This window comes from Taurulus bubalis (genome assembly GCF_910589615.1).
Source record: "Taurulus bubalis genome assembly, chromosome: 17".
In the NCBI taxonomy this organism is placed as follows: domain Eukaryota; kingdom Metazoa; phylum Chordata; class Actinopteri; order Perciformes; family Cottidae; genus Taurulus; species Taurulus bubalis.
Genome location: NC_136605.1, coordinates 14,545,528 through 14,573,509, shown reverse-complemented (window position 1 = coordinate 14,573,509; position 27,982 = coordinate 14,545,528). Strand labels below are relative to the sequence as shown.

The window sequence follows — 27,982 nt, the reverse complement described above, 5'->3', positions numbered from 1 at the left end:
AATTATACTATTTAACTTGAGTTGTAACTTTATGCAACATTTTCCTCATTTAAAACCAGACTTTGCTCTGGGGCAAACATTTATCAAGTGTTTTGGCTCGCATCCTTATAGGCTTATGTTTTTGTTGCAGCTCTATCCATCAACTTGGCTTTTACAGAACTGAATTCTCTATCTACATCCAAATACCAAGAAAATCAGACGAGCCAAATATATAACATATAATAGGAAATCTGTATATTTGTTGCCATAGTCCCTGTCGTGTCCTGCCAAGGGAATGTAGCATCTGAATACCTGCTTGTGTAACTTTGCAGTGAATTATTAAGTTCCAATCATTGACAAAAACTAGCTGATTTTTAAACAGTTCATGGCACAGTTCACAAACTTGTCAGCCAATGTATGAAATATTCACGTCTGCAAGTGCCCTCTTGTAACGAAAGCACATGTGATGAACAAACTAGGCTGGATTAATAAGAAAATGAGTCAGTGAGTTCATAGCAGGTCAGTGGAGCAACTCTACCTAGACTCTAACCTTAAGCCCCAAGGTCTGTGTGATTAGCAGGCACAGATATATTTGTCTGCACACCCCAGGTGAGACCGCTCAGTGTTACATCCTCAGCTCGGACCCCCAGACCTCACTGAAGACTCATGGCTGATGAGAAGATGGAGATGGGTGAAGTTGGGGCGTCTCTGATGTCTTCAGAGTCTAAGTCGCCTCCAGCCAGACCTCCGAACAAATTTGAGAAGTTAATTCAGCCCTGTCTGGCCGAGGTGGTGGGAACTACTTTCTTCGTGTTTATCGGGTGTGTGTCGGTCATAGAGAATGTGGAGTCTGCAGGGAGGCTCCAGCCAGCTCTGGTGCACGGTCTGGCTGTCGCCGTTATGGTGGCTTGCATGGCTGAGATCAGGTGAGGAGCATCACGTTTATAGTGCACCATGGATTATAAACTCTTTTTTTGTTATGATATAATTATTTCCTGTATGCTGAATGGACAATTAATCACATATTCATCAGAAACAGGATTTCAAAGCATTCAATCTTGGGTAGCTTTGAGTGCAAATATTCTTATCTTAAAGATTCATTGTTTGAAAACATTAAAAAAGAGCACAATGAGCATTATTCTTTCACATGATTCTGCACATTTCATGAAAGTTAGAATGTTATAGAAAAGATGTGTGAATGGATTAGTCCTGTATACTCATCCGTGTTAAACTATTTCATCCTCTGTAAATAATGCACCAAAACATTGACCTTTGAACCCCTGTAAAAGTTCCTACCCTAAAGACAGCATTGCCAAAAACTCAGAAGTTTACCTGCAGAACGTAATTTGTTTTGTCCTGACTTGTCCCTGCAGTGGATCCCATTTCAACCCCCCATTCACCCTCGCCATCTATCTATGTGGGGGGATGGAGATGAATATGGTGGCTCCGTATATTGCAAGTCAGTTGGTCGGAGGGGTGCTTGGAGCTTCTATGGCGAAGGTGAACCGGTCGCATTTCTGTGTCATGAAAACATCCAATTTAGACTCTCTTATATATGCATAGAGTAGACTAGAATCTTTGATGCTCCCAACAGGTAATGACCTCGAGAGAGAACTTTGCCAAAGCCCACGGGGCTGCGTTTGCTCTGCTGCAGCCAGACAGCGAGATAGGAGGAGCCGTGTTTGGAGAGGTCGCCATGACCTGCCTGGTCACCATGGTGGTGCTGCTCGGGGCCGTCAACGCCAAGACCAGGAGCCCCATGGTGCCATTTATGGTGGGATGCACTGTTGTCATCAACATCTTGGCTGGGTGAGGAAACATTATCGTAAATAGAGATAAGTGAGATAAGTAGAGTTCATTTCTGGAAGAGTTTGAGGGGCATTCTTGCAGTACAGTTAGTTATGACTTGACATCATGAGGGATGCATCTATGGTATTTGACAGGTTTGTCCAAGTAAAAGAATGTAAGATATCTCATCTGATTTGCATTTTTCTTTCTACATCTCACATAGGACGGTAGGGTGTCATGTTTATGCTGCAGCAGTAATGCAAATGCAGAAATACACGATGACTAGTATTAAACTTCACATACATATTGTTTTCTGAATAATGGGAAACTCCTCTGAAGAGCTCGTACCTGTTTATTTTGTCAGTGGAGATGTATCTGGCACCTGCCTCAACCCAGCCAGAGCCTTCGGTCCCGCCATAGTGAGCAACTACTGGGGTTACCACTGGGTCTACTGGGTGGGACCCATCACAGGAGGCCTGATAGCTGCTGCACTGGTTCGGTAGGTCCAAAAACATTTACACATCACACTTTCAAGGAATCCAATGTCCCTGTATTTGGTTTAAAGAGTACAGTACTGATTGTTCTTCTTTTCTTTTTTTTGCAGACTCCTCCTTGGAGACAGGAAAATCCGACTCATTCAGAAATAAGATCCTGTGCATGGACTTTAGTGGGATGAATCATGAGATGGTTTTATCATCTCCAGTTACAATATAACCCCTTCTCCACTAAGATGTTTGTGTATGTCTATGCGTTCTTTGCTATTCAGTAAAATAAGACTTTTTCACATAATTAAAGATACTTATTTTTGTTTTGGGCCACGTTAAGGATGCATCTTGACTCTTGATTCTCTAAGTACAAGTGACAGAGTTTGATGGTTATAAAACAAAGCGTGCCAGAATGTGATATTATGATTCACTCATATTATTTAAGATGATACTGGTCCCACCACACTACTTCAGATAAAGAAGAAACACTACAAAAAAGGTAATTACACTCAAATCACATGACATATACAGGACATTAATAGCTAAGTGTGTAAAAAAACTGTCAAGTATTTTACAGAAATACTATGATTAAATAATAAGCCTTCTTAAAACCTTCAATGTGTGTTGTTCCTAAATGTTTCAAGAGGTTTCTTGTGTTGCTGTTTGTGGCACTTCATTCGCATTGATTTAATGTGGCCGCTAAATATGTCAGGGCGTTTTTGGAACAAACATACTACACTAACATACTATGAGTTATTTTTTGGCCAGCCCTTCTGTGTGGAGTTTGCATGTTCTCCCAGTGGCAGCGTGGGTTTTCTCCAGGTGCTCAGGCTTCCTCCCAGTCCAAAGACATGCAGCTCAGGTTATTGAATCTAAATGCCCAAATGTGTGAATGTGAGCTTGAGTTGTTGTATGTATCTATGTGAGATATTATGATGTACTGGCATACTATACAAATAGTTTTATTGTGTACTTTAAATTGACATACATACCATGCTATGACTTTATTATGACTCTATTCAACATACCATAATATAATATCACCATATTATACTACGACTTTATTAAGACTTTTTGACATGCTCTGTACTATGACTTCTTTCGCTATACGATACTATACATTTTTTTATGAACATTGACATACTATGCTGTGAGTTTCATATGACTCTTTTCAACATCGCATATTATGTCTTTTTTCACCATTCTATACTCTGACATTTTGGCTTTTTAGACATAATATACTATGTCTTTGTACAAAACATTGTACTTACTATATTCTGACTTATTTTGTGATGTTTTATCTTCAAACTAAACTTTTTTGTTAGCTCTTTTTACTCTATTGACTTCTTTAGACATACTATACTGTGACTTTTTATGACCTTTTGCAACAAACTGTACTATGGCTTTTTTAGAGATACTAACAAGAACATTAGGGTAATCTAGTTTTAACCAGGTGCACGAGGGATCACTTTCAGATGTAGAGATTTAGTAAAACTCTCACACTATTTCTTTTTGAATTTAGAAAAAGATTTACAAAAAAGCTTGAGCTAAAATTCAATTACTTCAAATATTCAACCAATAATACTGCTCGACGTTAAAAGGAGACCAAATGGCAACCTTTTCAAAGCCAAGAGACATCTCTGCTCCAGCTTTGTGTCCCGGGCTCTCGGTCCCTGGTCTCTATAGCTGGAGCCGTGAATGCCTGTTCGGCACTAGAGAGTATCACGCTGTTTCCATATTGTACCCCTGGGCCTCCCCACAGCAGTGGCCCACATGGGAAAGCAGGCCAGGCGGTGGGATAAACCAATTACCCCCCAAGTCTGGGTGGACTCCTGCCGGTACACCACGCAGCCGCTCCGGGCCGAGCCCTCCTGGGCTCGTTCCCCGTGAGAGCCTGTTGGAATTCCCAGAGATGAGAATTGTGTGGTCTCAAAAGCCTGCAGAGAGGCTATATTTCGCTTGGAAATTTGACATGGTGGCCCCCTGGGACAATAATGAGGGAGGAGACTTCCAACTGGACTCCTGCTGGATGAAAAAGGTTTTTGGAAAGCTTGACTTTTGGGCAACATTTATCAAAGTAATTTGTTTTCGCCATCTTGAACCATGTCTTACATACATAGATACTTCTGGATCAACCACGAAAAATGTTTTTCATACTACAGGTGATTTAAAAAATGGATCAAAAAACAATTGTGCATCATTTATGTGTATATTAAAGTCAGAAAATGCCTAAAACAATCTCAGGAGTGAGATATCTATATAAAGGAGAGATATTTTACCAAAGCACCATATGTGTATGGTGCTTTTCTAAAATAACATTGTCAAAATAACTGAAAGAAAAGAGATATAGCGAAATAAACAAGAGGATAACATATCAGAATCAGTCAGAAAAAAACGGCCCAGCTTCTTGGATTCATGAGCCCTGATGGTTTCTAGATGACGGCAGCTGTGACAATGGTCATTATGTCTGCTGGAGGCCTTGTCACTGCAGGGCCATTGTGTGGTCCCCATTCACCACACAGTCATTTACACTTTCATTGGCAGCTATTTAGTCCTCATAAAAAGTTCAACACACCAATTTGTGAGCCCTGCTCAGCCAAGGAGAAGTGTGGAATAGCCAAAGAAAGCAGTTGCTTTTAAAGTCAATTAATTGTTCCCCTCTTGTGGGAGGGGCTGAGAGGGAGGATCCCGGGCTTTGGGGCCTCACATCTGTCCATTCGTCTTCTCGGCCGTAGAGGGGCCACACAACTCAAAAGAAAACTCCAATTCAATCTGCTCAGAGCTTTTCGCCATCTAAGGAGATTTTTGTATTGCATGTATGGTAGGGCTATCCTATTATCATAAGAATCTGATTACAGGGGGAAAAGATTGGACGCAGAAGGAAAAGGGGCTAAATAAGCTTGTAGGATACTTCAGCTCTAAATCACATTCTCCTAAAAAAAACTGAAATTATGCAGCATATGATGGGAAATGGGGGTGTTAGTTCATTTAAGCCTTTACTCAGTCCCTTAAGGGGCCAGAGTATTCTTGTGAACCGGAGGGCCTCATGAAATTTAGATTTTTATGCAGTGTTCATGAGCTCTGTTCACTTCTAAACACTTCATCAGGCACAGAGCTGCATAAACTGACCAGATTCTCCATTAATGTTTAAAATAAATCAGCAAATTATAATAGTTGAAAATGTTTTATTTATTATTTGTGTCGCAAGAAGAAACACAATGTGAATTGCAGATTTTATTCTGATGTTAAAAAACGTTTTTACTGATCACCATGTTGTAGAGCAAATATCCACATATTATTTGTTGTGTTTGTTTTGATGTTCACTTTTTCTTACATCCCTTTGAGAATAAAAATATTGAGTGTTACTGATGAAAACTGAGTCTTACAGACCTATTTAATTGTTATGTCTGGTCAATGATAAACAAAGCTATACTTTGCACTGAAAGGTCAATATGGAAACTGAACAGATAAAGAAATGTCCAATTCTTACCTGCATTGGTCAATGTTATAAATGCTCTTTTTAATGAATAAAACAAATATGATCACTAACACAGTAAAGAATTTATTTTGCATTATAAAAACAATAATTCTGAATTAGATGCAAAAACATTTTCCGTAATTCAAAGGTCATGCTTGGGGTATAACACAAATAAATAGACAGAACAAAGAGAATTTGAAACTTAAGCACAGATTAATCTGAATAAAAATAACTTCACAGTCGTATATATATATGTACAAGCCTATTCACTATGACAAACTGGCATTGGCTGTGCTTCATTCTTTCTTCCCACCTCAGTTCAGGGGGCAATTGTCACACAGAGGCAGCAAAGTGAACAACGGTTGATGTGGGGAGACGCACAAAGAGAGAGCAGCAACCCAACCCCTTCTCCCTCTCCCAGGGATAAGGGCAGTGATGGGAGGGAGACAAAGGCCGGCCCTATCTGAGCCCCAGTGCAGGAGGCCCTGCTGTTTGCTCTTGCTCTGCTCCTCTAAATGTGACTTTTTTTTGTTTTCACCAGAGATTCAATTACTTTGTCCATGCTGGTGATGCTAGATGCCACCTTCCAGGCGCATGACAACTTCACAGGGATCCCACAGCAGAGCTCAAACACCAAACTTCCTCAGTCCAAAGGGAAGTCGCAGGAATTCTGACGCGCTGCCCAGGCGGTCTGGTAGACGGACAGGAAGTCTTTGTATCGCGGGGCACACCCTAACCAAGCTTCCCCAAAGTGTTCTGACCCTGTGAAGAGGAATTCTCCGTCCCCGGGCTTCACGTGGCACTGCATGAGCGTGTGGATGTGTCCACGCCAGGTCAGGGCGGATCCAGATGCAGAGGCCGCCGCTCGCTGCTCAAACACTCCACTGCGCTGCCAGTAGACCCGCTGTGCTGACACCTCCACCCGCGACGTCTGGCGTGAAGAGTCGTGGGTGACATTGGTGATATAGCCTCGGACCACTGAAACAAAAAGCAGAACCATGTCCACACGTGCTAAGAAAATTAAATGAAAAATCTGAAAAACAAGTGTGTTTTCAATGAAGAACTCTTGGAGGTTTCTTCTGTGTTATTTTTTCTTTTCTATCTTTGTTTTTCTCCATTTACACCTTAACTGCTCATCCATCCCTTATCTTAAAATGGACACACCACAAACATCCTAAGTCACAAACAAAGTCAGACTGAAGCATGTCATATAAGATATATAGTATAGTAAGTCACAAACATCATAGTTTAATGTTTCAAAGTAAGTAAGTCATGGAAATCATGGTATAGAATGTCATAAAGTCATACTTCACTCGTATTGATGTCGGTATCTCTTTCATGCTTAATGACAGCCACCATTTACAAGTTGGATATCTCTTTGCTTGGACCAAATCTCATTCATAATCAGTTTTGTTTTCCTTTTTTTGTTTTTTAAACTCCAGCTACTTCATTCTGGCTCCACTACTTTGTCGCTCCACTTCATCTTTGTGGGAATGTGATAGTGTTCTGTCAGTGAGAGAATAATATACCTACCAAAGTCACTGTTGCAGATGGCCATGAGGAGTTGTGTATTATTGCAGGGTTGGCATGACGCTGTGAATAAAGAAAAGCAGTACAGAAACGTTAATTTAATGATAAAACTTGCATCAAATCTGTCGATCGTTCAACCTCTCCCCAACCGTGCGTGACCCAAAGCTCTATGGCTGACATTGACTGATGGGTGTCGCTTCTCCTGACTTAAAATCAGACACACATACCAACTTTGTTCATCTCCCTGCTCACATCAAAGAAAGAAGAAACCAGGGGTTCGATGAAGGAATGTGGCTCTATATGTTTAGGTGCTCTGCCCACCAGAACGCCTCCAGATCAAAAACCCTCACTAGTCTTGACCCCGTGTTTTGACTCCCATTGTCTAATTGAATGACCCTTTGCCAATGCAGGGGACAGCAGGAGTCAAACACTTCTGCCAGTCTGGCAATCCAGAAAAGATAAACCAGCAGCTGTCTATTATGGACATAGAATGACATCACCGCGGTGGGGACAGGCCCTCACACATGGATAAATGCTAATAAACAGACATGCACAATGAAAAGGCATTTGTGGAATTTGCAATGTATTTGCGGTCTCAATTCAGGCCCCTTGGCCTGGTGCCCTTCAGCCGCCCTGTGGTCTGCTCTGTCTTCGCTGCTTTGTCTCCCCGATGGAAACCAGACAGCCAGACAAAACATGCAACTGACCAGCAGCTGCACGTCCAAGTGAGCATGATTGGGACTGTAATCAAATGACCGCTATTTCTCATATAGGAATTAGGCCTGGTTGGTCCCTCGCTCTACACGATAGGTAACGCAATAGCAAGATGGCAAAGCAATATGGCATTAAAATTGTATTCGATTACTGGTACCAAGGCACTCTAAGGTTTAGCTGATCAAACTAGCAGCTGCACTAATGCTTATGTTCATATTTTTGGTTACCAGGTTGTGAACATTATTTTTGTTGAGATCCTTTATATGTGCTGGCACTCTATTAATAAATGCTTAGTAAGTTGTGTATAAATAGATTTTGGTCATGATCCCCTGCAGCCATTCTAGAAAAGGAAAGTGTGGTCCCATCAGCAAAAAAATCAATTTCCACAACCTGGCAACCCAAAAGTTGCCCTTTTCAATGGCTTGTAACTCATAGTTTTATGAATAATTCCATGTGTTTCCTGAAGCAAAGTGAAAGAGGGTCCCCTCACCCTGAAGCCCGCCGTGGCCCACGTTGGTCGCAGCGCTCCTGTTGCTCAGCAGCTCATATCTGAAGCCCATCGTCCGTCTGCTCCAGGACCCCGCGGTCTGCGGGCTGGACTGGAGGTAGATGGCGGGCCTGTGCGGACCGTCCGCCCGGAAGCAGAAGATCTGCTGCTCGGGCCGCCCGCCTTCCGTCACCAGCAACTCCAGCTGCCCGGCCCGCTCGATGAACACGCTGGCTCCCCGGAGAGAGGGAGAAGGCTTGATGCAGACGGTGGTGCGCCTGGCGGTGGACAGGTTGGGCTCCAGGACCACCCGGAGAGCCTGGCCCGGGTATATCCAGCGCACCGAGCCCTCTGTGCAGCGCAGCTGCACCTGCAGTACAATCCTGGAGTCCACACCAGCTGCAAAACCGCTGGATCATCGGGGAAAAACGAGGAAATTCAAATTGTGTAATTCAAATTATTGCTCTATTGGATGTATTACATTGTTACTAATGGCTTCATCAATTCTTAATAAATAATATACAGATGCCATTATATTATAGTTATACACCACGATTAAGGACAAAATGTAGGTTGCCGGGTTACACAACATCTCATTGACTGCAGACTTTCCTTTCTTTTTGCCGTTATATATGCCAATTCATTCACTCATGCTCATATGTTCCTTGCTCTAATTAGGATCATGTAAGCAGTTCTACATGTGAATAATTCATTATTTCATCTTAAAGTCTGCAGTTGCAAGGGTTGGCCAGGTTGTTTTCAGCCCATCAAATTGTTATTACAATCCCCTTCTTTTGTAAGGCAGTAATCTTGCAGTAATGACATAAACTGCTCACCTTCCAGTCCAGTTGCACAGATCAGTTGCACAGCTCCGGAACTGAAGACCCAGGAAACACATCCAAATAATCACACCAGGCAACATCTCACCCACATGCAGAGAGATCCAGACAGAAGTTGACGGCAGTGCATGGCGAGAGGGTTTGTCTGCTAGTCGAGAGCACGCGCGCTCTTGTGCGACTCAGAGAGAGAGAGAGAGAGAGGGGGAGAGAAAGAGAGAGAGAGGGAGAGAGAGAGAGAGAGAGAGAGAGAGAGAGAGAGAGAGAGAGTTTGAAAGCCTTTAGCCATCTGTTAACGTCATCTTTCTACACAATAATTCCTCTACTTCTGAGAGGCTAATAAGTTTACATGTACTCAAGTTAAAGGCTACTTTGCATTTTTTTTATAGTTATATTTATCCGGGAAAATTAAATTAAAAAATCGAGATTAATTTGACCACCCTTCCTCCAAAAGTCACACTTTACGTGACAGCCCGTGCTTTAAGAACAGTTAATCAAATCTTTACGAATGTATCATATCGGCCAGCGACAACAACAAAAAAATAAATAGATCCGCGTATTTGTGCTGGAGCTTCATCTAGTGGCGGGATGGCGCAGCGCACAATGGCCTCACATCTGGAGGACCAAAGTCTGCTGCAGGCTTTCAGAGTCTGTAACTCAACAACCACTAATATTGTAGATGAGTACACACGTAACCAGCTTTCAGCAATGATTAATCCACTTCGGGTGAGCGGTTTCACTCCATTTTAACTCGCTGGGTCTTTGTGAGAAAATGACTTGGCGCCGTTTCAAGGTCTCGCTGGTGGCGACATCTCGTGGAGGCGCAGTCTGTGGAGCGTGACCGTGCAGGCCGCAGCCTCTCCCGAGGTTTGCTTATAGCTTATTGCTCAAAGGCCCCCAGGCAGCCTCACATCAAAGGGCTGAGCTTCTTGATGGGCACGTCGTTGAGTAAATTACACTCATATGGAGAATTTGACCAGATGTTGTCACAGCTGCAGTAAAAAGCCTTCGCTGCTCGAGTAAATCTGGATGTTTCGGGGATATTATCAGTGACAATTTTGAAAATAGAAGCATATTGACCACACATTTGGAGATGAATGCGGAACATGATATATGTGATACATTTTAGACAATGCAAAGTTGGCGACGTTGCAACACATTTAAATTTTTTTTTTGCATCAATTTCGCATTAAACCACAACACCAAATTCAGATATTGGCCGATTAGCCACATTTTGAAATGGCCATCGTGAGACAGAAACCAGACAGACAGTTCTTCCAGTACCGGATGGTCAGATTAGGTCACGTGTCTCAGAGAGACAAAGCGAAGTCAAATGAATGGAGGCTTTGTGCCTGACAGAAGTGGCCTCTGGTGGAGCCTGCATCATTCATAAACTGTAAAGGCCTGAAGGATCAAGGTGATCCAAACTGTGTGTAGACAGAAACCATCTTCATTGATTGCAAACATCACGACCTATAGATTTTTAAATTACGCAGTTTAACGCATAACAAACTTATTAAAATATCACCTCTTTACTCAACCAGACACGAGGTCGCCGTTTGGGAAAAACTGTGATTCAGTATGTTCTGTGCTTACAGCAATCAAATGGCTCACTAATGACAATAAGCAATCCTATTAAAATCATCATCATTATCATCCAACTGTCGAAACACTCCCTCATAGACTCGCTATCAGCTTTAAGGCCCTTTGGCGTTTTACTCTCTAATCGTAACACGTCAGCGGAGATGATGAAGATAATGATGATGACGATGAAAGTACAATATGCATGCTGGTACATTTTAATTACGTACGCCTCCAGTTCTAAGATGTAGGGTACTCATATTGTCATAACATATAATGTATAGCTTTTCAGCAGCTATACTTAAAAAAATAAGATAATTAAGAACTTTAAATGAACGTGAATGCAAATGAATAACGGGATTTCTTCAACTTGAGATCAGGCCCTCGTGGTTTGATTTGAACCGGTGGGATCACAGAAACAGTATTATCGTGTGACAGAAAGCAAAATTACAAAAGAAAATTATATTTTGTTCATAAATACAAATGAGTCCATTTTAGCTTTTGCATGTGTTCAAATAGGGTTATTGTATTAATTTATTGTAAAGAGTATTTCGTACAAACAAAATCTTGCTCAGCAGGAATGAGCAAAAACGAATATTATATCCACCGTCTAATCAAGCGTTTTAGATTAGGGACCATGCAGGCATGGGTAATTATTAAATCCTCTAAATAAATTGAAGTTGGAGTAAAATTGTCCTGCAGAGTGAGACATATTATTGCTATTATTGAACGTGATTAAGCTGCCTGAACATCAATAACACGTTTAGAAACTAAGAACCATATTAGACTCACGTGGCTTTTTAGTTCAACCATGACTGGAAATTATCTTCAATCTTCTAACTTTGGGTGAAACTTGGATCAAACTTTGTCACTTTAAAATTGTTTTATTATTATTGAGGGAACACTGTCACAATCAATAGTTGAATGCATTTTAATGAAGTCTAATTGTGGGATTATTCCACAAATTATATTTTTGATAATGAATGACATGGTGGGACAGTTAAAAAAAGAAGACAAAAACAGCATAATCCTAACAAGACGACAGGACTGAGTTCAAAAACATGAACTCACAATAACTTTCTTTTTTTATTTTCTCAGCAGCGTATTAAATATTTGTATGTACACGTTTAACAGTTACATAGACAAAAATATAGTATTACGGTATGCGTGTTAGTTAGTTAGTAGCTTGTTAAACAATAATATACGCATATATTAGCTCCCTCTGACCTACATCCGCAGCGCATGGGCCTGCTTATCTTTTCTTTCTGAAAAAGCCTTTCTCGGTGCTGCTTTCTCTGACGGTGACAGTCAAAAGGTTCATGGTGACATCTGTCACGGTCACGGTGTCCAGACTGGTGAGACTGGGAGACCAGGTCGAGGCCGATCGCGTGGACTGATCGCGGATGGACTCGGGCTGTGTGGAGAGGGCAGCGGGCTGGTCCCGGGTCGGACAGCACTCCTTCCCCTCGTGTCTCCGGTGCTCTGCGGAGCCGCTGGGCCGAGGAGCAGACAGCCTGGACACACAGTTAGTCCTGCGCTCCCCCGGATCACTTCCGCGCACATCTGGACTGAATGCGCAGCCGTAAGAGAGCCTTTGCACGCTGCTGTGTTTGGGTGTGATCGTGGTCTCCTCCTGAAACCTCCGGGTCAGCTGCATGAGGCTGTGCTCGGACGTCTCTCCGTGATGGAGCACGTGTCGAGGCATGTTGGACGCGCCGTGTGACCCCGGCTTCTCCGCTGGCCTGCTCCGCTTGTTGTCCGGCTCTGAGCTACCGCCATCGTCCTTATCATAAATTAAATGCAGCTTCGGTTTGCGGCCTCTCTTCTTGGGGAACCGAACGGCGTCCTGGAGCGTCAGAGGAGCTGCTGGAGGCGGCCTGGGCCTCCGCTCCAGCTCCGGCGCTCTGACGTGGACACTTTCCCCTCTGTTGACCGAGCTCGGTGGATAGATTGTGGGGACCACGGTGCGCAATCCGTCCCGGGCCCTCGGAGTTATGACAGGCTCCGGGATGGGGTAGGACACCTGGATCCCTCTTGGAGCCTCTCGTTTAAATTCATACTTTTCTTTGGCTTTGGCCTGAGGACAGAGCAAATACCGTTTACAAGAGGAGCTTTCCCGGAGATGAAAATGTGAAGTCTAGAGGAAATTTAAAGTTTTAACAGAAGCAGCAGATCTGACTTTGCACTGAACGTCCAGCTGCAGATCTGACTTTGCAAACGTGCTTTGCATCAGATATATCAACAAAAATCATATAATGTGTCGAGGATGTTTAAAAATTCACAAGCACCGTGCCCAATTTAACCTCATAAAAAAATACTGGGTAATTGACGGATTTTCGTCTGGTTGCAATTGTCATTCTACAAATTGGTTTATTCTAAGTCCAACAGTTTCATAAAATTAAGGCTGTTGTTGTCATATCATAAAAACGATCATCTTCTCACCTCAGTAAGGTAAAATCATCTTCTCGCCTCAGTAAAGCGAGAAGATGGAATGAAACCCCAAAGATGCGCATCAAACGATCCACTCACCTTCAGGAGAAAGGTCTCGGGTTTGGGACCCCTCTTCTTTGGGCCGAACAGCTCCCTTTCGCGCTCCCTAAACCACGAAAAGCATTAAAAGATTAATTTAATAATTACATCAGAAAATCTAATTTCCAAATTGGCCCTATTTGCCAAAATTGGAATGAGATGGGCTACTGTTTTTAGGACGTTTATATTTTAATAGGTTAAATTACAATAAAATAACGTGTCCGAAGAAAGCAGATAGCCTGTTTGTGATAATAAAATAGTTGCACACATTGCAACAGAGTCAACTCGCTCCACTGACACTTGTTACCACTTCCTTTATGGAAACATATATAACATTTAAAGGCTCAAATGTGGACTTAATGTGTTACTCAGATGGCCGTTACTGGTCCAAAGTGCCCCGGTTCTGCAGAGAGAGAGAGAGAGGCCTACGCTGCTGTCAGAGCCTCACCTCTCCTCGAAGGCAGCGAACAGACGAGCATCCAGAATGTTTTCCTCCGGCTCCCAAGTGCTGTACCTGTTCCCAACAACAAGGAGGAGAGCTGTTGGTGTCCATGCCGGAGGGGAAGGATCATGTCAAGGTGGTGTAATACTTGTATATCACGTTGCCGATCTCGCTGGCTGGCGCCGCGATTACAGAGCACACGTAGCGGACAGTGACACATGGTGAACCGGCCATGGCTAAAGCTAGTGAGGAGTGAACGCTCGGGCGGTCACAGCCCTTCAACATGGTGCACGCGAGCATATACTGCACTACAGCACACACAACGGATCATATGGTTATACAAAAACAAACATCCACAAGCTGAATACACGACAGTGTGACGTGGTGCAGTTGTTCGCGCGGCCAGGATGGAGCGCTGTCCTTCAGCCTCGGCTACAATACTCACTTCTGAGACCAGCCCTTCCATTTCACGAGATATTCCCAGCGACCCTGCAGCAGAACAGAACCGAGATAGATTCAGGTTCGGGTTGCCTGCTGGCGCCGTACATACAAAACGGTTGCGTAATAGGTGTGAAAACAGCGTGTGGGTGAAAACCGAAGCACATACCCGTCTGATTCTCCGTTTAATGATGGACTCTGCCGCGAAGACGCTCTCACCGACAGCCGAGAGCTCCATGGTTCACCATACACCTCGCTTATTTCTGTCTCTTTTAATATTTTAGGCTTCCCCGTGTGCTCTTCGGGTTGTTTAATTCCGCACATCCCATAATACGCAATCTGGAGAGGACGTCATCACGTTTTTTTTCTGTTGCCAGGCACCGCAGTCGGAAGGACGGATCGCGGTGCAGCGCATTGGCTCGGTTGTTGCTACGTGCTCCGGGTTTGTGAGCGAGGGGGCGGAGTCCCGCTGAGGGGGCGGGGCCCCGCTGCTCGGGCTGCTGTACAGGAATGTCTGGCTCAGTGGGGACGAGCGCAATCAGAGGCGATCCACGGACCCCCTGAGGTCCCTGAAGGGGTCTCCAGAGCCCAAACCAACACATACATTAAAAACGCTTCTTTGACTTTCTTCACAATAAAAAATATAGAAATTTAAGTCAGAGAGAGAGAGAGTAGAATGACTGCAAGGTTTCATACAGGCGCAACATCGGAATCTAAACACATTTACACAAGACATCTGTCAATATTAGTGTATACGTTCAATCGTGAATAATTCAACAATACAATTTAAATCAATATACTTACAATATAAATCCCTCTATTAAAATGTGCCGGAGAGGAACATAAAATGTCAGATATCGGCCCATTTAAGATAAAACGTTTCGGGTACCCTCAGACAAGCTTTGCTTTTGATCCAAAGGTGCATGTCTGATTGTTCAACATCATTTGATCAAACAATCTGCTACAATGCAGTTTGATATACAATTTCAGACTTTCAGGGGATGAATATAAAAAGAAAGCGCCACAATGTAATGCCATGTCTTGGGTAATTTGACTTTTGCGCATTACGTTTTTTGCACGCGGTGCCGGAAAACGCCCTTTAAAAAAGACTGTCAGTTTTTAATGATCATTCCGGAAGCTATATATATTTTCAATATTTCACGGAAACATGAAGCAACGTCAGTTTATTTAGAATTTATATTATTTGATTTTATAAGACGAACCAAATTACATGAAGAGGATATATGGTCTAAAACGAACACATGAATATCGATTACTTCATTATTCACGGCCTTTTTATTCAAAGGGAGTAAAATCATTATTTAAAGTGTTGGATGAGTTTTGAGACTCGGAAAGCTTTCAGTCAAGGTGAAACTAAACTGGACCTCATCCAACAGGGCAGAGTGGGATTTACCTACATTATGTATCTACGTAAATCTACAAAATATTGAGAGCCAATCAATGGAGACATACGTTTGACTACATTTGCAGACATAAACATTTCTTAGACAATATTAAAATATAATCTTTTTGTAGGCTAAATGTCGTCATGAGGGCCTATATTGTTACTGATATTTCGGTTATTGATGGCAGTGGTAATAATATAAACAGAGTTCTGACACATTATTACAATTAATATTTGTATTATTATTAGCATTAATATTATTGGGTTTTTATCTATTATTTCTAAGCACTAATTATTTAATTGAATCTTTGTATTTTTCAACTCAGGAGCAAAGTATTATCACTATTATCATTACTATTGTATCATTAGTATTATAGTTGTGTGTGGGGGCGGGGGTTGCCCAGCAGTTTTTGGGAATATATTGAACCACTAATATGCTTGTGATGATAACATTTACTCGGAATATTAATCACACAAGTGAACTACAAACATGGAAAAGGTGAGGGCGCAGAACGCATTTTTCTGTCGGACTCAGGTGCAATTTGTTTTACATTAATCAGCTATTCATTTAAAATGAAAATAAAATAGAATAATAATTACAAAGTTGTCCTAAATCTTACATTTGGCCAAGATACACGTCAGCGTATCTTAATCGTGCAGCCTTCTACCTGCTAAGGCCTCCAGGGCATCCTCATGATCCATCCAACTAATTGCACTTGGAAAAATAATCAAATTAATTAAAAATGCTCTACACACAACAGGGCATGGACACAATACTGGCTCGTTTTCATTCTAAGATTTTTCCTTCGATTTTCTTCCTCTTTGCCAGTTTGTCTATTTCAAATGAAATACAATATGCAGCCTGTGCAGAGTTTAAGTCCCCGCATCAGGCTCTACAATCAACGCCTTTTTGTTGATGCTGTGGGCCAGAATACAAATGATGTGGTGATTGTAAAAGACGTTGCAGCTTTCACGGGAAGACGCAGCTAAAAACTGACATCACAAAATTAATATTCACAGTTATTTGACACAAATTGACTGCGAAATCGTTGTATTATTGAGAAATCTCGCCTACAAATTGCTCTCTAATCCTTCTTGATCTGCGCTCTTCATTAGCTTTGTTGTAATAAGCATGAAATTCCGACTTAATATATCCCATAAATTACGCGCATTAAAGTAAACAGGCAGGGTTCTAACCAATTGCAAATATGCGTGAGGTCAAATAGATGTGGGATCATTTACTGCAGATGTGTGGAATGAAATCGCAACACAAGTAGGGAGGATGTTTGTCGTGTGTGTGTTCCTTCTGGGTCACGTTTAACACGCTGCACTCACACATGTACACGCGTTGTGTATTTCTGCCGCTATCTGGTTAAAGTCTCCTCGCTGCGCAGCAGACAAAGGCGGGCGCGCCGCGGACAAAAGATGCGCTGTGGCTGCCGCAGAAATATGAACCACCATTTTGATAGTCGTAGCCTGTAGACCGACATTTCCTGTCGGTACTATAATGGCTCGAGCCTGCACGGTCTGCGTTCACAGAGAAAGGCGGCTGGTGCGCTGCGGCTCTCCATATTTGGCTGTGAGTCGATGAAAAGTGAGTCTGCGGGAGCCGCAATGGCGACAGCCGTACATGAATAAACAGTGCTGGCTCTGTGAGAACATTATTGGCTCTCTGGTTTCTGGGCAACTGCTGCGCACAGCTCGCTGTTGACTGTCCTACTTTACCGGGCGACATTTTCTGCTGAAGGTGGCTCACACGCAAAAACCCACAGGCGAGAAACTGCGAAGCCATATTTCAGCCCATATACTTTGAATTAGAAGGCACCTTTTACAGCAGCCGGATAGACCACACCACAGCAACAGCGCTCCTTTTCTACACTATAATCTATTCCGCTTTTTCTGGATGAAAATTCATTATTCTGTCTTTAATTATCGTTTAGTCTCTGTTGTCTTTAATCTCTTTTTTTAAATAGTTATCCTGTTTATTGTATAGAATATGTATGTATACGATGAGAGCTACGTGAAACCGGAGTTCCACACAAATTCCACACACATGGCTAATACAGCTGATTCTGCTTCTGATTAAAGATCCACTGAGGCGTTTTTCTCCATTGTTTAATGAATTTGAAAAGAAAATACAGGAAGTCAACAGCGATTCCGCAATGTATGAACGATTTTTTTCGGGTTCTAAAATGTCATCTTTTTATTCAGATCTATTAAATTGACTGAGCAGCAGGCCTCCCCCGGGTCACACACACTGCTTTAATTTATCCAAACGATCCTGCTGCTGACATGATCCTGAGAGGCTGCACTGTGCAGGGATGAAACCGACACTGAGCAGGCTGCTGCGATGATAAAGGGGGAATGTGAAACATCACACTTGGTCTATAAATACGTCCCCTTGCTCAACGACGTTTCAGTTTGGATGCATGACTGAGTGCGCTGGTTCAAAGCCATGGACGGCCTGTAGAGAGAGAGAGAGAGAGAGAGAGAGAGAGAAAGAGAGAGAGAGAGAGAGAGAGAGAGAGAGAGAGAGAGAGAGAGAGAGAGAGAGAGAGAACCGTGTGTTCGTGGGTTTTGAAACTGCGCTGATATGAGTTTCGAAACTGAGAAACGCGTGTCTTTGGTTGCCGTGGTCCCCTATGGGCCTGTTTAGAGTAATTGATTGGTTGTCATATTTTTGCTCTTATTAGACTTCAGTAGCTCACGCAGCTCAAACGATAACGGACGTTATTTATTTGTTAATTAATATATATATTTATTCTGATTTGAAAGTGAACACTGACAGCGATGTTTGAACTTTAAGTTAATTAACTCTTACTGTTTCCACTTCAGCTGGTTATTCTAATCTAAGTGGAAATGAAGTGAATAGGTCAAAAGATAATCAAATTTGAATTTGAGGTAATTCTTGGGACATTCTAGCCCTCTCGACCCTGATTATGAGAGCCATACAGATTCCAGCTCTGTGAGGGTTACCTGGTGTGTTTTTTTACGCACTTGTAAGTCAGAAAACCACAGTGAGAAATGAATATTAACTGACAACAAAAGAGGATCAGGGAAGTTGAGAGAGAAAGATTACTCATTTAAAAAATAAGTGGAAAAAAGTGGCTCATCCATTTGGTGTAAGTGCTGTGAACATATGTCCCAAGTTCCTGTTCTTGTTTTTGTTCTTAAAGGGTTCTTTGTTTGTGTCACATTCTTTAATAGGCAACTCCCATGACTAAACTAAAGAAGACACAACATTCACACAAACACACACACACACACACACACACACACACACACACACACACACACACACACACACACACACACACACACACACACACACACACACACACATTCCTGGGCCTTCTATCACTCAAAACATTCACATTCAAGTTAATCTCTTTACAAGCTTGAGATTCCAGTGTAACAACAACAATTTCTGCCTTCGTATTTTAGATCAGAGTCCATGGTTCGAGGCCTTATAGTGATTCTCTTTAAGTCTTTAAGTCAGTTTCAATTATATAGCTCAATATCACTAATTTACCTCAAAGGGGTCTACAATCTGTACAGCACCGTCTGCCCTTTGACCCTTGCTTCGGAAGAAACAAAGATAATAGACAGACAAAGCCATAGTGTGGAGAGAATTACCACATAATAAAATTACAGTAATATATAGACAATACTGACAAGACAAGACTGAGAGAGGCCCACACATTTGGCAAAGTCACGAAAGGTCAGCTGAGACATGCGCTAATGTGTATGTGAAGCTCTGCATGCGTGTGTCTTCGTAGGCCTGGACTTGCCCTTTATGTTTGATAACAATACGGAGAATTGCTGTCATAGTGACACAGCGTTTTACGAGACAAAACAGCCCTCTATAAAAAAAAAGGTTACACAGCGATCTGGAAATGTAATGACCACGTTGAAGTTGCTATTTAGATGTCATATAAGTGACACTCCTTTAACAGGCACGTTGTTCTAGAAGGCACACACACATATTAGCCGTAGGACAAACAAATACCCGGCATGACTCCTTTCTTCTCGGTATAATCCAAGAGTTACATAACAGTCTTCCCTCCAGTTATGTTGTGTGTTTACATTCCTGCTTGGGGTCGAGCTGCAGTAGAAAAATAATGCATGGCTAAAGTTTTAATAATACAACTGGCCGGTGCAGTTATGCAATACAGAGGGCCCTTTGTGCAGGATCGTTTGTGATTATGCAACATGATCTGTTTTTCTATTCATGGTTCACAACCAAGTTAGTGTTTCTTGTGTTTATTGTTCCATTTGTTCTCAGTATCAGCAGAAACGCTTCATACCAACTGCAGGCCAGGAACAGTGATACATAAATCTTTCACTGAACACCAAAAATAAAACAACGATAGAGAAGTTTGCCAATAGTACATCTAAATAATCAGCAACCCATCAAATATAAATGCAGAAACATTTAAGAGGTTATTTCTCTCTCTTTATTGTGAAACATACCATCCAATACGCTGTGCCAACAGCAATAAGTCTACCAACTCCCGGTAGAACATACTTTATATCAATCATTTTGATTTTGAACCAAGTGCGAGAATGAACAAAACAAAGCACAAAAATAGAGAACAAAAATGAGCTAACGGACTCAAAATATCTCCTCAACTGTTCAGTGGAATTAATTGTAGCTTCGGATGCAGAGAACATCATTGTTACAAGAAATTAAACGTCAATAAATATGCTATATTTGTTTATTATTATTATAGCATTTTAGCATTCTTACTGGTTTGCATCAGACGTGCGTGGAAGGCAATTTTGACTCAAATGTAGGTTACATCCAACAGCTTTGACATTTGAATTTTCAGCAGCATAATAAAAACAGCTTGCACGCATTGGCTCACATGTAACAGTATACAAAGGCAGCCGTGCGACTCACATTTAATCTGTGTAACGTACTCGTTAATCACCCTGGTAGCTTTTTCAAAAGCAAATAGCAGTAACGTGTGTTTTTCCAGATCATACAATGAGCTTAAAAATCTAATTGAGATGAATATCGCTTCATAAGGAGAGTCCTAATGAGACTAACATATGTATTTTAAAGTAACTCCAGCAATATAAGTTAATAAAATTATGATCTAATTATGGAAATAATCCACACGTCTTAATGGGAAGTCACACGTTTGATAAATGACACCATTTTCTTAATGGTAACAGACCTTGGAGATGTCACATTTCAGTCCATAAAGGTTTGCTCAAGTTGAAATGTGCAACATAGCAATAGATCGGGTTGCAACGTCATATTCACTGACGGCTTTGTTGCCTTTCAATGGCAAGATCAAAAGCCCCACAAAAGAAGAAAAGGCCGGGACATTTCTTTAAGGTTGTTGATACAGCCGAGCGCGTCCCACTCCGGGTTTCCACTGTATTCAGACACACCTGTTTTGTAAATTTGCATGTCATAGCTACTCATGTTTTCTCAAACAAGCCACAAACAAAACATCAAACAAAATGTGCCAATTCCGTCCAAGGGAACCTGTCTGAAGTAAAAAGTGAAATAAGACTTCAAGAGAACAGCTGTTTTCCTCCTTGTTATGACACAAACCATCATATGAAAATGTAATTAAGTGCTTTCAATTTGATCTTTGATCAACAACATCCTCTCTACCTTCTATCAGGACCAAAATAAGTGATATTATTAATACAAAATATGTATAAGCCTTCATACATCTCAGGTTATAAGTTTGGTGCAGGTATGAAACAACAGCAAAAGTATCCCATTCGGCTCCATATGACAACACGTTTTCTTTACAGTGGAACACATCCACCCGGATGCATTCGCTCAAATCCTCGAGGGCACTTTCTTGGCTACGACGTCACAGAGGAGTTACAGTATAAAACATTCTAAGAAACATATTGAATTTGAATGATAAATTATAAATTTCAACATTTACAAAATTCTGATGTTTTTACATATATACATATTCACAGGATTCATCCAATCGGCCACCGGTAGTCCTATTTTTCACAAATGGTTTCTTAGAAAGAAACAAATTCCTTGAATGTGACAGTGAGACTGTTTGTTGTGATGTCAGTGATTATGATATTTCCCATAAAAGGGGAGATATCTTTAAGAGGTGCTTCTTTCGATTTCTCTGTGGATTTCTGTGTGTCTTCTACCACATTAGGTGTGTCTGTGACGGCAGGCTCGGGCTCGGGCTCGGGCTCGGGCGGTATTTCCGTCTCCACCTGCTTCTTATTCTTTGGGCAGCTGAGATCCATCGGCTCCTCTTGGCTGCCAGAGTCCGCGACCTCGCATGTAAATGTGCTGCTGGGGCGCGGGCCGCTACAGTGGAGGTCCATGGGTTTGTCCTGAGGTGGCGTGACCACGGTGCTGGGGACGCTGAAGCTTCTGGAAGTCAGGTAGGCTTTGGAGACGCTCCTGTCCTCCACGGGATCCGATAGCTTTCGCTTGCGGTCGTTGGGAAAAGAAGGGATCCTGATCTGGTCAACGGATGTCGGGGTGGGGATGTTGTTGTCAACAGACCAGGACGTAAGGGGTGAGCTAGCGGTCAGCTGAAGGGGTAGATCGTCCGGTAAGTCGGCCTGACCGCGAGCCACCTCGGTGTTGTATTCCTCTGCTGTGCTTGGCGACGGTTTGGAGAAATGCCTGTCCTTCGGGGAACACTTTATAGGATGCTCTGCAGCAGGGAGGGAGCGGCCGTTACAGAGCTCCTTCGGGATACCGTTCTCCGGGTGCTCCACCATTTTGGTTGTGTGTGCTGGATTGTTGTCCGACGGTTTGGTGTTTTGGGGTTTCACTTCGCTCGAAGATTCCCCGTGTTTACCCTTAGCTCCATGAGCCTTGTTGCTGTCCATATATTTGCTCATCACAATAACAATACGTCCATTCTTGTTTTTGTTCTTGATTATCTTCATTTTGCTGCTAACGGCGCTGGGCAGGGTTGCGTCTTTAGGATTGGGTTTTAGGGCATGTTCACTCTCAGCATCTTTAACAGCCGGCTTCCTCACCTCCACTGCCATCTCTTTAACTTTGCTCAAGCAGCCTGTGTCTTTGTCTCGAACCCATTTCTGCTGCAGGGCCAGCGGTAAGTTCCAGCCAGGATTCGCCGGTTTACTGGCCGGCTCCTGAACTTTGACCACCTCTTTTAGCCTGGAAGCCTGTGCATCATACATGCTCGGGTCAGGTTCATAGTGGTGGTGCTTTTTGCTGTTGAGCTGGTAGATGAACTTCTTCTTGCCATTTGTTGGCTGATCCGCGGGCACCTCCTGGCTGCTGGGCTGGTACTGATGGTGCTTCTTGCTGTTGAGCTGGTACTGTTGAGGCTGAGGCCGCTGGACCGGGACGGGATCGGACTTGAGGATCGGCTCTGCATCCTGAGATGATTCTTCAAAACCTGAAGGGATACAGGATCTTCTGGCAAAGGAGGGTACCTTGAAGAAAGAGAGAAGACACCAAGTTTAACATTTTCCTTGTTTTCATCGAAGTGTATTTAAGATGTATTTAAGTAATAACTAACATAAGTCAACTAAGTGTAGTACTTGTGGGTGGGGTCTTACAGGAGACATATTAATAAAAGAATGGCAAAAACGTTGTTTTTAGTCCATAGTATATATAAGAACCTCTATGTAGACCAGATCCTACATTTCCCATAAGGCAACACTCGCCTCGCTGTGTTTTACCTTCCCCGGCAAAGGCAAATCTCTTTCAAACACTATACCACTATTTTGAAATACAGTTTAATGTAATACAGTTGTTGTCTCCAAGGCAGAGCTTAGATGACCCCCATGACAGCACTATGACACCATCAGGGTTATTTCTCCCCAAAGTGCCATTCTACAATTGTTTTAAAAAACGGTGCATATGGAGTAAGGTTTAATGCCCGTTTCAACGGAGTTCAAACAGCAGCGACAATAAGCAAACCTACAGGCTGAAAATGAAAGAGTTTACAAGAGGCTGAAGCCTTTCGGAAATTGTAATAAAATATCCAATCAGTGCTCAGATTACAATGGCCCTCCCACCATCTTGTCCCCTCCCCCCCCCCCCCCCTGTACAGGCTGACCCTTCAGGCTGTCAAAGGGGAACTGCAGCGGAACGCTCAAGACGCTCTGGCTGTGACCTCAGGTCAGAGAAGTGCCACCAGACATGTCACGCTTTATTCCTGAGTGCTGGCCACGTGTGACTCTGGCAATGTGGAATGCCTCTTAAGGAGTGACACTGCATAACAATTGGCTCCAAGTCTCTCAAAATATATAATCACATTGTAAAGGACAGGAGGTAAAATAATCAAAGCACGAGACGAGTGCTACTTTCAGCAATCTATTTTTATCTTTTGAAAACAGGGAAATGAAAGAAAATATTCTCCTGGTACAGATTCTCTTGGTCCAAAAAAGACCATACAATAATAAGCTCCCTTTGAAGCCGTTTGTCGCATATGAAGCTATTTAGCATAAGAAAATAATGAACATGCAGATAAAATGAGTGCACTCATGCGGCACTTGCGTAACCTCAGGCAACAAACCCTGTTTCATGAAGAGTGAGCCGACAAATCCAGCTGTAGGACCCCATCCTTCCTTCACCCTTTACTCCATCTCTCTCAAGAGAAATCTATTAATAAACGCAACCGTGATGACTGCAGCCCTTAAACACCTGACAGGCCCCCCTTTCTGGCCTCTTGCAGAGTGAAACTTGACAGGAAGGCTTAGAAAAGCAGGACATTTCATTTCTAGTGAAACTATCATGTCAGACGACTCGTAAATGATGAAGATGATTACCTGGAGTAAAAGATGTTTTGGTTTTGGCCCCCGTTTGCGATATCCCAACAGCTGCTCTTGCCTCTCTCTGCGAAAACAAAAAGATAATTACATTTTCTTGCACCATTGTTACCTTCTATAAGCAACATCTTATTTAACTGACAGTGTTTCACTTCCTGCTACAAAAATGTAATTATATCACAAAGAAAATTACAGGGCTGACATTTGGAGTATTTGTTCATTTTCTTCCACCTATTCAAGGTTAAAAGTGGAATTTAGATTGGGAGGACTAATGAATGCCCACGTGTGACCTGCTGCAAAGCATTATGGTCCTTATTTGCATAGCTCTCCATGGTAATAGGCCCATTCCATATTCTCATTATCCAGGAAAAATTCAATTAAGGCTACAGCAGAGAAAATCTCCCCTTGTCTTTCAAGCATCCTCCCTCCTGCAGCACGCCCTTCCTTCTACATTCAATCTCTAATTAGGGTCAGGAGGGTTGAATTGGGATAAATACAACAGAACTTCTGGGATACGTGCTGCTGTTGAAAACATGCAAACCACCAACCTTGTGCAACACAACGCCTACACTCACTCACACTCAAAATGTAGGGAATATCTTACGATGAACAAACATCTCTTGGAACTGTTTTTGTAGAGGGAGGAGAGAGCGTGTTATTGTTGCACTGACTAGACTGAGCACTTGGGTCGTCTGTGAAATATTACTCCCTGATATAAACCTTGACTCATCATTGGCTCATAAATAACCAGCGGTGGGTGAAGGCCGGCTGCTCACAGGCTTCACCAGGCATGTGTAAATCCAACCTATTGTTGGCCTCTTGCTGCAGATGTTCAAACTATCAGAGCTGCCAGAAAATTGCCACAATAAACAGTCTACATTTTAATGCTATAATGTGTGCGATTTCAAACAGCGTCCAACGGGGTGACCCCTATTCACAGAAGATTTGGCAATTACAGCCTCCCTTGTCGGATCCCCTCCCCCATCCTCTGGGAGCAGAGAGGAATCCACACACACGGCGCAGAGGCAGCACTCCATGACCATCAGCAAAGAGCCAGACACACACACACACACACACACACACACACACACACAGCCGGGGGAATATGAGAGCCGTACACTGGAAACGCTGGAGAGCACTGCGTGTCAATTAGCCTTTTCAGAAACGCAAATTCCTTTCCCCAGCCATCGTGGCTTTACCCAGTCCCACAAGCGGCCTGGTGGCCTACAGTGAGAGTAAATCTCACGGGCCTCATGAGTCCAGGCAAGATGTTGCTCTGCACGCGCCACGGCCAAAATGACAGCAGCATTTGTATTCATTAGCATCTCAACCTCTGAGATTGACATTGATGTGTTTCTGATTACCCATCACCCTCTTTTGACCCCCGAATGGAAGCAGGTTGATGAGTTAAGCATCCAAGGTGAGATGTTCTGTTTCCACAACATTAAATAGGGAAATAAAGTTGCAGTTTCTTTCGGGTGGAAAACGTTGTATGAAACATGCCTGCAGAAGTAAAGCACAGCTCAGCATGTGAGCAGATCTCAGGTTGGTATAGTGATGAGAATCAGGCAGCAGCTTGGCACCCTCACATGAAACCACAACAAACTGCTGCACTGGTGTCCTGCACCCTCAATGAAACCAGCCAGGCTCTGGAGTGCAGCTGCTAATTCAGCACCTGTCCTGCTCGAACTCTACAGTTGCAAACTAGTAAATATACGATTATAACCAAATATTTCTCGTTTAATCCACATGGGGAGCATTGCTTTTCCATTTTCATTAGTCCATCGTGCACCTTTGAGCAAAAAACAGTGCTACTACAGTTTTCTGTCATGGCATGCTGTTGAGACACAACATCCCATAATAAGATGCTAATTTGTTACAATTTACATCTACACATCCATGTATATATTTCCGCGTGTCCGATCTTCCTATCAGTAGGATTTAGGAATTCTCACTACCACATACCCAGCCTTTCCCCCAGGAGACAGTCCTGTGGGGGGGATCAGTGCTAGAGTTACCGCCCCTCCTCCCATGCCCATATATGGACTGAACTGGCTGAACTGGAGCCTGCGCGGCCTGTCCTAAGTCCACATCTCTCACCTGTGTTGAAACGCGACGAGGAGGCGCGGGTCAAGGATGTTTTCCTCTGGTTCCCATGTGTTGTATCTGTAGAGAGGAGAGAGCAACTGTCAGCGAGCTGTCACGTGCACACTTCCTTTTTCTAACTGACACACACACAGGCTTCAGGGTCTGTCCGTCACACACACATTCCCACATATTCACCGTGACTGTGCAGTGTGGAGTGGACAGGTAAAGGCAGGCGACTGCTGCAACATCTAGAAATGTTGCTTTCAATATTATTGTGCTACAACTATTAGTCACATTCCCGCAAACAGCAGATCAACCCTTCATGTCATGCAACTGCAGAGCAAACATGTTCAATACGAATTGGCTGTATGTGCTTTTCCAAACGGTCCTCCAGCACCAACATACAGTCGGCCATTTTAGCACCACTGTCTCGTAAATTCGCTGGCAGAGCAGAAATAATTAAAACGGGATTACATGGCTGTGCCTACCCCCCTTCCCTCGCATAAATTAGTGAAGGCATCCGCGGATACACTGAAACACATACCGACCGCGCTCTCCTTGCACGCACACACACACACACACACACACACACACACACACACACGCACACACACACACACGCACACACTCAACCACAAACAACTACACGCTCTGTGCGCGCACGCCCTTGGTGAATGGCATTTTTAGGCAACACTCGATTCTGATGCAAAATGTTGCATTGAAGATGTTAAAGATTATTATCATTGCATTATGACTTACTTCGGAGACCAGCCTCGCCACTTGACCAGGTACTCGATCTTGCCCTGTGATGGTGGAGAAGGACATCAAATATGGTGAGGCTCGTGTCAAACGCAACATTTCAACGTTTGCAAACATGCTTCCCTTTGCCTACCTTGCGGATGCGCTTCTTTTCGATGCCCTCCACCGCAAAGACGTGCTCTCCGGCGGCAGGGAGCTCCATTCTCGGCTGAATCCGATCGCGGGGGACCGGGGAGGGGGGAGTCGGTGAAATGTTGGCTCCGCACAGTCGATGTGCCTTCCACTCGGTGCGTGCTGTGCGCGCTTGGTAGTTTTCCAGTTGTATCCAAATCCAACTGTATTCCCTCCACCTCTCTCTCTCTCTCTCTCTCTCTCTCTCTCTCTCTCTCTCTCTCTCTCTCTCTCTCTCTCTCTCTCTCTCTCTCTCTCTCTCACTCTCTCTCTCTCTCTCTCGCCCTCTCTCTCCCTCCTTTGCACACTCCAGTCCGGGCTACGAGCGTACAGATATTCACAGTGCGGCTGCGAGCAGCTCTTTTCGTGCAATAGCTTCAGCTCGATGCATGACGTCACGAGGGGAGGGGGAGGAGGAGACCTTGCACAGAGGTTGGGGTTCATCCCGTGCGTACCGGACTGCGGGAGGGATATCTGGAAATGCAAATCAATCACTACCTTACTGTTACAGC

At 43.2% G+C, this 27,982-nt stretch overlaps 4 protein-coding genes across 4 annotated transcripts; 1 reads left to right on the top strand and 3 right to left on the bottom strand.

The window, feature by feature from the left end:
- Nucleotides 1-645: 645 nt before the first annotated feature.
- aqp8b (aquaporin 8b) lies at nt 646-2,414 on the top strand (the record flags this gene model as incomplete). Its single annotated transcript, XM_079233347.1, has 5 exons — nt 646-905; nt 1,353-1,479; nt 1,574-1,788; nt 2,132-2,266; nt 2,372-2,414. The coding sequence occupies 5 exons, from the start codon at nt 646-648 to the stop codon at nt 2,412-2,414; spliced, it is 780 nt and encodes a 259-aa protein (XP_079089473.1).
- Nucleotides 2,415-6,373: 3,959 nt separating this feature from the next.
- Nucleotides 6,374-9,432, bottom strand: LOC306749387 (meteorin-like protein; the record flags this gene model as incomplete). The annotated part of the gene is made up of 4 exons (XM_079232669.1): nt 9,298-9,432; nt 8,465-8,871; nt 7,264-7,323; nt 6,374-6,708 (listed from the first exon to the last, which is right to left on the bottom strand). Exons 1-4 carry the CDS (start codon nt 9,381-9,383, stop codon nt 6,374-6,376), a joined length of 888 nt encoding a protein of 295 aa, XP_079088795.1. The 5' UTR covers nt 9,384-9,432.
- A 2,391-nt stretch (nt 9,433-11,823) lies between these two features.
- On the bottom strand, nt 11,824-14,555 carry cbx8a (chromobox homolog 8a (Pc class homolog, Drosophila)). The gene is made up of 5 exons (XM_079233020.1): nt 14,457-14,555; nt 14,295-14,338; nt 13,856-13,921; nt 13,408-13,474; nt 11,824-12,955 (listed from the first exon to the last, which is right to left on the bottom strand). The coding sequence occupies exons 1-5, from the start codon at nt 14,523-14,525 to the stop codon at nt 12,131-12,133; spliced, it is 1,071 nt and encodes a 356-aa protein (XP_079089146.1). The 5' UTR covers nt 14,526-14,555; the 3' UTR covers nt 11,824-12,130.
- Nucleotides 14,556-21,652: 7,097 nt separating this feature from the next.
- On the bottom strand, nt 21,653-27,780 carry cbx4 (chromobox homolog 4 (Pc class homolog, Drosophila)). The gene is made up of 5 exons (XM_079233340.1): nt 27,433-27,780; nt 27,300-27,343; nt 26,553-26,618; nt 24,453-24,519; nt 21,653-23,111 (listed from the first exon to the last, which is right to left on the bottom strand). Exons 1-5 carry the CDS (start codon nt 27,499-27,501, stop codon nt 21,696-21,698), a joined length of 1,662 nt encoding a protein of 553 aa, XP_079089466.1. The 5' UTR covers nt 27,502-27,780; the 3' UTR covers nt 21,653-21,695.
- Between the last annotated feature and the right edge of the window lie 202 nt (nt 27,781-27,982).